The sequence below is a fragment of the Gadus morhua genome, chromosome 9 (assembly GCF_902167405.1).
Source record: "Gadus morhua chromosome 9, gadMor3.0, whole genome shotgun sequence".
NCBI lineage: Eukaryota > Metazoa > Chordata > Actinopteri > Gadiformes > Gadidae > Gadus > Gadus morhua.
The window spans coordinates 13,004,889-13,015,533 of NC_044056.1; the positions used below are offsets into that span (position 1 = coordinate 13,004,889).

The 10,645-nt window shown below is 53.2% G+C and overlaps 1 protein-coding gene across 1 annotated transcript; it reads left to right on the plus strand.

Moving 5' to 3' along the window:
- The first annotated feature begins 768 nt into the window (after positions 1-768).
- LOC115551508 (WAP four-disulfide core domain protein 1) lies at positions 769-10,350 on the plus strand. Its single transcript, XM_030367301.1, has 6 exons — positions 769-1,726; positions 6,963-7,158; positions 7,594-7,677; positions 8,478-8,618; positions 8,912-8,962; positions 9,050-10,350. Exons 1-6 carry the CDS (start codon positions 1,631-1,633, stop codon positions 9,106-9,108), a joined length of 627 nt encoding a protein of 208 aa, XP_030223161.1. The 5' UTR covers positions 769-1,630; the 3' UTR covers positions 9,109-10,350.
- Positions 10,351-10,645: the final 295 nt, after the last annotated feature.

Consider the following 10,645-nt stretch of genomic DNA (forward strand, 5'->3'; position numbering starts at 1 on the left):
ATCGAGATGTACTAAATAGGTCAGTCTAAAGTCTCTCTCTCTTTGTCTGTGTATTGTGTAGGTGAATGTGGGGCCTCTAGGGGCCCCTTGTTAGGGTGGACTCACTAACACTCTCACACACACACACACACACACACACACACACACACACACACACACACACACACACACACACACACACACACACACACACACACACTAAAACACACAAACTGACTCAAACATACTCTCACACACTCACACAAACACACACACACACACACAGAATCACTGACACACACATATATACAAACACAAACCACACACACAAACATTAGCTTAAACTATAATAAAGAACATGTATTGTTCCCCTCTGCTAACCATAACTGTAACCGCACACACCCACCCACCCACACACACACACACACACACACACACACACACACACACACACACACACACACACACACACACACACACACACACACACACACACACACACACACACACACACACACACACAGGAACGTGATGAGCACATGTGCCCCTAGTGAACAGGAGGGGTTAAAAATGGGGAGGAACATAAACACTCTTCCGTCTTCAAATCCCTGACTCCAATTCTTTCCCCTCCCCTTGTTACTCCTCCCCTCTCTCTCCCTCCCTCGACTCCTCTCCCCCTTTCCCTCCCTCTCTCTCTCTCCCTCTCCCTCTCTCTCTCTCTCTCTCTCTCTCTCTCTCTCTCTCTCTCTCTCTCTCTCTCTCTCTCTCTCTCTCTCTCTCTCTCTCTCTCTCTCTCTCTCTCTCTCTCTGTCTCTCTCCCTTGACATGTGCTTGCTGCCTGCAGGTTTCTTCTAACTCTCCCTCTCAGCAGGACAGATTCTGTCCCCTTTCCCTCTCTTCTGCTCTGTTTACAGCTATCCCCAGCCTCCACCCGCTAACCCCACCCTCCACCCGCTAACCCCACCCTCCACCAGCTCACCCCTGCCCCATCTCCACCCGTCTGCCCCGGACCCCTGCTGCTCCTCCTAATAGTGTTCAGATCCTGTTTCTCCTCCTTCTCCTCCCTACTCTGAAACACTGACTTCATTCATTCCCTTTGTGGCATTCCCCTCCTCTGCTCCCTCTCTCCCTCTCCCTCCCTTCTGTCTTGGGACTTGACTACCGGGAGACCACGTCCCCTGTGTTACTGGACTACAGGAAGACCACGTCCCCTGTGTTACTGGGCTACAGGAAGACCACGTCCCCTGTGTTACTGGACTACAGGAAGACCACGTCCCCTGTGTTACTGGACTACAGGAAGACCACGTCCCCTGTGTTACTGGACTACAGGAAGACCACGTCCCCTGAGTTACTGGACTACAGGAAGACCACGTCCCCTGTGTTACTGGACTACAGGAAGACCACGTCCCCTGTGTTACTGGACTACTCCTCTTCTCTCTCCTCTCTCCTTTCTCCTCTTTCCTCTCCTGCTCTCCTCCTCTCCTCTTCTGTCTCTTGAGACTGGCCAGAGGACATCTGCGGCCCAGAGAGACGGACGAGTTAGGAAACGCTTGTGGATTGGATTACTTAGACGAGCAGCCAAGAGAGACCAGCAGAGACCAGGAGAGACCAGGAGAGGAGCAGGGTTTGAGAGAGGAGAGGTCCGGGCTCCATGGCGGCCCCTCTCGCTCTGCTGCTGTTTCTCCTGGTTCTGGCCCCTGAGAGCCGGGCTGCCAGGAGGCTTGTGAAGAGAGGTCTCCACCAGAAGGTAGGCTGGCCTTTAAGTCTATGTTCTCTCTCTACATGTCGCTCTGTCCCGTCCGTCCTTACAAGGTAAACATGTGTCTCTCCCTAGACAACAGTCTGTCCCTCTACCTGTCTTCTAACTACTGAGTCACCCAGCTGACCCTCGTATTTCTTGAGGCAGAAGTCAGTGTAGAGCTCAAATTCTTGAACTGGGAGTCAACCACTCTAACCACTAGAACATCTGTACCGTATCTATCCATCTCTCTACCTTTCTCCCTGTCCGCCCAACTCTCCACCAGTCTGTGGTGCCAGCTGTCTCTCTCTCCATGATCAGTTGTCTCCTCTCCTGGGGAGGTCAGAGTATTGGGAAATGGCTAGCTGTGTTAGCGTCCTGGTTGACCCTGAGAGACTCAGGGCTCTCACCCCCATCCCAGACCCCTGTCCCGGGTTAGAGGAGCAGGGCTGACCCAGGGCTCTCCCAGAACCTCCTCCCTACCCTGAGATACTGGGAAGATACCAGGAGTATACCGGGAATATACCAGGAGTTTACCCGGAGTATACCCTGCGATACCGGGAATATCCGGGAATGTATCCGGAGTATACCTGGAATATACCGGGAATATACCAGGAGCATACCAGGAATATATCCTGAGTGTACCGGGAATGTACCCAGAGTATACCCGGAGTATACCAGGAATATACTGGGAACACACCCGGAGTAAACCGGGAATATACCAAGAATATATCGGGAATGTACCCAGAGTGTACCGGGAATATACAGAGAATATACAAGGAATAAACCCGGATTATACCCAGAGTATACCAGGAATATAACTAGAGGATACACAGGAGTATACAAGGAGTATACCGGGAATTTACCGGGAGTATAACGGGAAAATACCGGGAGTATACCTGGAGTATACCGGGAATATACCGGGAATATAAAGAGAATATACCCTGGGATATATAATGCATCATTTGCCTTTACATGAATATATAATACAGGGAATTCTGCCGTTTCACATCAAATGCGCTACTGAAGAAGTTGCTTGATTAGCATACTAGAGTAGTAGGCCTATAGTGGAATAAGAATCAGGGGGTTGGAGACATATTTCAGACAGAATCGGCTCCCTCACTTTCTCTGTCTGACCTGGAGGTCTTGACCTTTGACCTCTCTGGGTTCCATTTGCAGTTGGACTAGACTGGGGTGAGAGGTCACCTGGAGCAATGTGTTGGTCAGTGGCTGAGGCCAGGGACCTAGGAGCAGAGGGAGAAGGCGACATGACTGCTGTTGGTCAGCGATCATGAGATAGATAGAGAAATGGACAGACACAGATGCTGATAGATAAAGAGCTGGAGATGTAGAGACAGACAGGGAGGGACAGGAATCCAGACATAGGGGTGAAGAGATGACAGAGAACGCTGTTTCCTCTGCGGGCGGTATGTGCTCCTCCCAGGGCGCTAGGCCACAAATCAGGCTCCTTGTGATAGGTCCATCAAAGGACAGGTGTGTCCCCACGCAGGCACACCTGGTTGGGCTGTCAGCCACAGCCCTGAAGGACACGTCCACACATGTCGGGGTGAGGGCTGAGCCTTCCCCTGCACCTCCTCTCATCCTCCTACTCCTCTACCTCCTCCTACTCCTCTACCTCCACCTCCTCCTCTACATCCACCTTCTCCTCTATTTGGTCCTCCTCGTCCACCTCCATCTGCTCCTCCTCCATCTCCTCCTCTACCTCATTCTCCTTCACCTGTTCGTCCGGCTCCCCCATACCTCAGACTCCTCCTCCTCCTCTACCTGCTCCTCCTCCTCCAACTCCTCCTCCACCTCCTCCTCTATCACCTCCTCCTCTACCTCCTCCTCCTCCTCCACCTCCTCCTCCTGTCTGCAGGGAGGTAATGTTAGATCAGTTGATCTCCGTTTGAAGCTCTGAGAAGGACGGCTCTTCGCAGCCGGGACTCAAAGGCCAGGAAGAGTCGGCCGATCAGGACGTTTGTTGAGCTGATGACTGGAGTCCAATAACAATAATTGTATCGCCATAAGAAGCTCAAATGATAGGACTTTATGTTCCTCATTTGCCTCTCATTGTCTCCTTTCGTGCCTCCTCTCTCTCTCTCTCTCTCTCTCTCTCTCTCTCTCTCTCTCTCTCTCTCTCTCTCTCTCTCTCTCCCTCATGAACCCCCCCCCCCCCCCTCCCTCGGGAGTCCGGGGGAGGGGGGGTTGTCAGGTGAATTACCCAGATGGTTCTGATTGGCCGCGGCGGCGCTGGTTCACAGGGTGCATGCTGGCCCCCCCGGCCGACACGGAGAGTTTGTTTAGGCGTGTGGACGGGGCTCCGCTCTGCGTAAACACGCCTGCTCAGAGCTACACCCTCTACACCACCTGCTCAGAGCTCCACCCTCTACACCGCCTACTCAGAGCTCCACCCTCTACACCGCCTACTCAGAGCTCCACCCTCTACACCGCCTACTCAGAGCTCCACCCTCTACACCGCCTGCTCAGAGCTACACCCTCTACACCGCCTACTCAGAGCTACACCCTCTACAACGCCTGCTCAGAGCTTCACCCTCTACAATGCCTGCTCAGAGCTCCACCCTCCCTATACCGCCTCTCTCACTGCAGAATAACATCCTCCACCTGCCAGGAAGAGAGTACTATAACCAACATTTGGACTGAGGTGGCCCTTAAACCAGCCGACCAACAGTTGGTCTGCAGTCAGCAAACTAACTCAGTCAGAAAACGAACGGAGTGTGTGTGTGTGTGTGGTGTGTGTGTATGCGTGTATGTGTGCATGAATGTGTGTGTTTGTGTGTGTGTGTGTCTGTGTGTGTGTGTGTGTGTGTGTGTGTTTGTGCAGGCTTACCGTCCTAAGCCTCACGGAACCTGACTAATCCTCCTGGTCACATGATGTGATCTGGCAAGGGTTTACCGTACACACACACACACACACACACACACACACACACACACACACACACACACACACACACACACACACACACACACACACACACATCGAGACCCAAATATATTTAGCAATATATATTTTGTTGTTATTGTTCATTTTAAAGCACTTTATTAACATGCATACTGTATTTTATACAATGAGGGCTTCATAGAATCACATCCTAATGTGTCCGTTGACCTCTGACCTTGCATAGTGTCCCGTTTTGGAAAGTGGCCTCATGCTGACGCCAGCGCTTCACAGATGCACTATGGGAAAGCGGGACAAGCGGTGATATGCCAGGCTACACTAGGGTCTCCCATTGGCCGCTAGGCAGATGCTTTTGTAAATTGTTTTGGTAACGCTGATTAGCGTGAGCACACAGCAGAGTTACATTAGGCAGAGCAGCTTCAGCAAGCCGCTGGAGCCTGCCTGCCTGCCTGCCTGCCTGCCTGCCTGTCTGTCTGTCTGTCTGTCTGTCTGTCTGTCTGTCTGTCTGTCTGTCTGTCTGTCTGCCTGCCTGCCTGCCTGCCTGCCTGCCTGCCTGCCTGCCTGCCTGCGTGCGTGCGTGCGTGTGTGTGTGGCAGAGAGATGAACTAATGAATGAAGAACGAAGGAACCAGGCAGACTGGAGACTTTAGCAGTACATACACCAAGAATACGCTCTCACAGTCACATACACATACACACAAAGTAACCCCCAATGAAACAGGAAGGGCCTGCCTGACATAAAGAGTTTGGGATTTTGAGGAACAGGATGCTACGGAAATTAGATAAGGAAGAAAGGAGTTTTGTTCAGCCAATCACAGGAGAGCTCAGAGAGTTCATTCATACATTCAGTGGCTCAGCCTTGCCCGTCACTATGGGTCTTAAGAAGCTTGCTAGTGTTCTCTCATCTAGAATCACAGGCTTTAGCCTAGCAGGCTATCTAGCGTTCTCTCATCTAGAACCACAGGCTTTAGCCTAGCAGGCTATCTAGCGTTCTCTCATCTAGAACCACAGGCTTTAGCCTAGCAGGCTATCTAGCGTTCTCTCATCTAGAACCACAGGCTTTAGCCTAGCAGGCTATCTAGCGTTCTCTCATCTAGAACCACAGGCTTTAGCCTAGCAGGCAGCCAGCAGGCAGCCAGCAGGGTAGGCAGCCAGCAGAGCAGGCAGACAGCAGGCAGCCAGCGGAGCAGCCAGCCAGCAGAGCAGCCAGCAGAGCAGGCAGACAGCAGGGCAGGCAGCCAGCAGGCAGCCAGCAGGGAGGCCAGCCAGCAGAGCAGGCAGACAGCAGGGCAGGCAGCCAGCAGGCAGCCAGCAGGGAGGCCAGCCAGCAGAGCAGGCAGCCAGCAGAGCAGCCAACAAGCAGACCCACCCAGTGTGCTGCTGGCAGGGGCTCCGCTGGCTTTTGTTTTTCCACTTGATCTGGGAACGAGCCGGCCGACCTCCCACCCAATCAGCACCCTTTAATCAGCCCACGCAAGCTTGTTAACTAATTAGCAGGGTAGACAAATGGTGGCCAATTCATTATTTTTCATTAGCTCTCCCTCAAATTTTTTGTGTAAATGCTCTCTCTCTCTCTCTCTCTCTCTCTCTCTCTCTCTCTCTCTCTCTCTCTCTCTCTCTCTCTCTCTCTCTCTCTCTCTCTCTCTCTCTCTCTCTCTCTCTCTCTCTCTCTCTCTCTCTCTCTCTCTCTCTCTCTCTCTCTCTCTCTTTCAAACCATAAAGTTCTATAGTTGTGATATTTAGCTTTTCTTTGCTCTTGTTAACTATTAATTATATTACTTAAAGTGCCTTTGACTATTAGATGGTTGAACATAATCGATAGTTTTTAAAACTAAAGCGGCTCCTTCCAGTCTGAGCTTTGTTCTTGGAAGGACGTGAATATGAACCTCCGGGCGGTCGTTTCCATGGTAACATTCCTGTTCACAGCTATGCAGAGGTGTGTGTGTGTGTGTGTGTGTGTGTGTGTGTGTGTGTGTGTGTGTGTGTGTGTGTGTGTGTGTGTGTGTGTGTGTGTGTGTGTGTGTGTGTGTGTGTGTGTGTGTGTGCGCGTGCGTGCGTGCATGCACATGTGTAGCTGCTTAGTCCAGGGTATTTTGGCTCCTTTCCCTTCCCCTCCACGCCAGTGTTGGAGTGTTTGTTCCCGGATCACGTGAGTCTCGGTCAGACGGAGCCCGACATGCAGCGCCCCGCTGGTTACCCGCTGCTGCCACCTGCTGGCCAGAGGGCAGCACTACTACAGAGTGTAATGAGAGTATGAGAGAGTCTCTCAGAGCGTTATACTCTGAGAGACTGCGTGCATTAAAGAGAGGCTCTAACCCTCAGGACTACGAGTACCCCAACCAGGCCCTCCCTGCGGGCCACCAGAAGAACGACCGCTGCCCGCCGCCGCCACAGAGGCTCCCGGAGAGGGCCTGCGAGGCCCCGGGCTGCCGCTCCGACTCAGAGTGCGAGCGCCACAAACGATGCTGCTACAACGGCTGCATCTACGCCTGCCTGGAGTCCGTCCAGCCGCCGCCAGGTGGGTGGAGGTCTGAGGGTGGAGGTCTGGGGTGGAGGTCTGAGGGTGGAGGTCTGAGGGTGGAGGTCTGGGGTGGAGGTCTGAGGGTGGAGGTCTGGGGTGGAGTTCTCGGGTGGAGGTCTGGGGTGGGGGTCTGGGGTGGAGGTCTGGGTGGAGGTCTGGGTGGAGTCTGGGTGGAGGTCTGGGGTGGAGGTCTGGGTGGAGGTCTGGGGATACCACGCCACAGAGCCTCTCCTGTGCAGGAAGGATAAATCCTCCTGCCCTATCCCGGGATCTTAACAAGCCCTTATACTCCCCTTTCACCTTGTTTTCATTTTTTTGTGTGTGTGTGTGTGTGTGTGTGTGTGTGTGTGTGTGTGTGTGTGTGTGTGTGTGTGTGTGTGTGTGTGTGTGTGTGTGTGTGTGTGTGTGTGTGTGTGTGTGTGTGTGTGTCAGTTCTAGACTGGCTGGTGCAGCCCAAGCCGCGGTGGCTGGGGGGAAACGGATGGCTGCTTGACGGGCCAGAGGAGGCACTGCAGGGTGAGCATCACTCACCACCAGACACATCGTCACACCGGCCTGAAGCATCGGCCTGCTAGAAGGTTAGCTCAGCATGCTGACAGGTTAGCTTAGCATGCTGACAGGTTACCTCAAAATGCTAACAGCTTTCCTCAGCATGCTGACAGGTTACCTCAGCATGCTAACAGCTGACCTCAGCATGCTGACAGGTAAGCTTAGCATGCTAACAGCTTACCGCAGCATGCCAGCGGGTTAGCTCAGCATGCTAACAGGTTACCTCAGCATTCCGACTGGTTAGTTCAGTATGCTGACAGGTTGCTGCAACATGCTGACAGGTTACCTCAGCATGCTAACAGGTTAGCGTAGCATGCTAACAGGTTACCTCAGCATGCTCACGTGTTCCCTTAGCCTGCTAATGATTTAGCTTTGCATGCTGGCTGGATAGCTCAGCCTGCTAGTCAGTTAACTCAATATTCTAACAGGTTACCACAGCATGCTAACTGGTTAGCTCAATATATTCACTGGTTAGCTCAGCGAGCTAATGAGTAAGCCCATAATGCTAGCTTGTTAGCTCAATGTGCTAGTTTCATAGCTCAACACTGTATGAGGAGACCAGTGTGGTGACGTAGCTCTCCTGTATGAGGAGACCAGTGTGGTGACGTAGCTCTCCTGTATTAGGAGACCAGGGTGATGACGTAGCTCTCCTGTATGAGGAGACCAGTGTGGTGACGTAGCTCTCCTGTATGAGGAGACCAGTGTGGTGACGTAGCTCTCCTGTATGAGGAGACCAGTGTGGTGACGTAGCTCTCCTCCGCCCCCAGCCGAGGCGTGCAGCACCACGGAGGACGGGGACGAGCCGCTCCACTGCCCCACGGGGTACGAGTGCCACATCATCAGCCCCGGGAACCCAGCGGCCGGCGTCCCCAACCGGGGCCAGTGCATCAGGCAGCGCGGGAACTCAGGTAGCAGCCTGGAGAGCTGTCCTGGGGGTCCCTAGAGCTGGAGAGCTGTCCTAGGGGTCCCCAGAGCTGGAGACCTGTCCTAGGGGTCCCCAGAGCTGGAGACCCTGTCCTAGGGGTCCCCAGAGCTGGAGACCCTGTCCTAGGGGTCTGCTTGTATACCCTGTCCTAGGGGTCCGCTTGAAGACCCTGTCCTAGGGGTCCGCCCCAGTCCCACCAGGGGGTCTGTGTGAGGCCACAGGACCTGGTCCGTGTCTGCGTTGGTCTGACCTTAACGGCCGTCTTCTTTATTGCAGACGGACGAAACCTGAGACACAAATACTTCAAGGACTACAAGGATTACTACGGTAGGTGAGGTACTGAACCCTCCTCATCCTGTCCCAGGATCCTCTCCTGACCTGGAGAGAGTAAAGAGCTGTCTCTCTTTCTGGCAGGAAGTGACACCAACAACGCAGTAGGCTACGAGAAGCCCCACCACAGGAACCTGGGCTGAAGAGCCCCCCGCAGACCCAGCCCTCCTGTCTCCGTCTGGGGACCCCCTGGACCACCCTGGACCACCTGGGCCCACCCTGGACCACCCTGGACCCCAAAGGACCCCCCCAGGACCACCCTGGACACCCCTGACACCCCTGGACCCGGCACACCCAGCCCTCTTGTCTCCGTCTGGGGATCACCCTGGACCACCCTGGACCCCACAGGACCCCGGTCCCCCCCACTCATTCCCCGGCCCCTTCGCCTCCCCCCCTCCCCTCGCCCCCTCGCCCCCTCCCCCCCTCCCCTCGCCCCCTCCATGGACCCCGACGGCCCCTCGTCACATGCGGAGCCCCTCACATTCGATTGTTCGCAATGTGAATATTTTCTGACCAAAGAACCATTAGCAGGACTTTAAATACCTGGTGGCCAGGTCATGGACAGCGAGGACATGGAGGTCAGCCCAGGGATGTTCTGACTTCATCTGATCTCAGAAATAGATCTATTCTTGACATCTTTCCTCCTCTTTTGGTCTCCTACTCTTCTACTCTCTCCTCTCTTCTACTCTCTCCTCTCCTCTCTCTTCCTCTCCTCCTCTCCTCTCTCCTGTTCTCTTCTCTCTTCCCCTCTCCTCTTGTCTCTTCTCCTCTCTCTCCTCTCCTCTTTCCTCTCCTCTCCTCTCCTCTCCTCTCCTCTTCAACCCACAGCTAAATTTAAACGAGATGATGACATTCATTTTTCTGGATTAATGTTTTTTCAAATTTTGCTAAATTTCAAAGCTGGGGTGATAACCCTGGGTCCACATTTACATTTTAACCAAATACATCTCCTGATCGAACGATCATTTTAATCAAGTCATATCCATGATCCAATATAAATAGAAACCCTAGTTATATCCCGAGGTATATAGGAGTGTTTCTGACTGGATACTGACGCCGACACAATGAAGCTATAACCAACGACATGTAAGAAAGTCATTTCTGTTCCTCTGTGACGACGCCAGGGGTGCTGCGTGGGCCCCCGGCCTCAGAGCGGACACTGAGCTGCTCTGTGGAGAGAGAGCTGACGGGTCGAGGCTGACCAATGGTGCTATCAGAAATAAAACTCATCATACGCAGGAAACAGTCACAGTTTATTCATTGACTTCAACAGGATCTCCACCCTCCCGTCTCCATCAGGACATAGCTCCTCCAACCAGAGGGCTCAGGGTGGAGTAGGGGCACCATCACACCACGACCAAGAATAAAATATGTCAGGCGCCTCATCCGTTTGAATGATATTTTGAATTCATAACCGTATTGCGATATATATATCCATGTATAGGACCTGATTATCCTGTAATGAGTTATATTGATTATCAGACAACGCCATGGGGAGTTGGATTCAGATCTGATTCTTCTGATTCAGGATTAGGTTGTAAGTCCGGACATCTTGCTCATGGACATTGGGGATGGAAACCAGAGCCTTGGAGAGTGGAGCTGTGTCTATGTAGTGTTACTCTGTGGTCTCCATGTTGTGGCCCGACTGCCTGGTCGGCCCTGGCGTGGGCAGGCTGGCCA

What these genes read in the sequence shown, in the direction of transcription:
- LOC115551508 (XM_030367301.1), top strand. Translation starts at nt 1,631, where the DNA reads ATGGCGGCCCCTCTCGCTCTGCTGCTGTTTCTCCTGGTTCTGGCCCCT. An exon ending in CAGGCAGCGCGGGAACTCAG is followed by an intron (nt 8,619 to 8,911) that starts GTAGCAGCCTGG and finishes TCTTTATTGCAG; the next exon opens with ACGGACGAAACCTGAGACAC. An exon ending in GGACTACAAGGATTACTACG is followed by an intron (nt 8,963 to 9,049) that starts GTAGGTGAGGTA and finishes TCTTTCTGGCAG; the next exon opens with GAAGTGACACCAACAACGCA.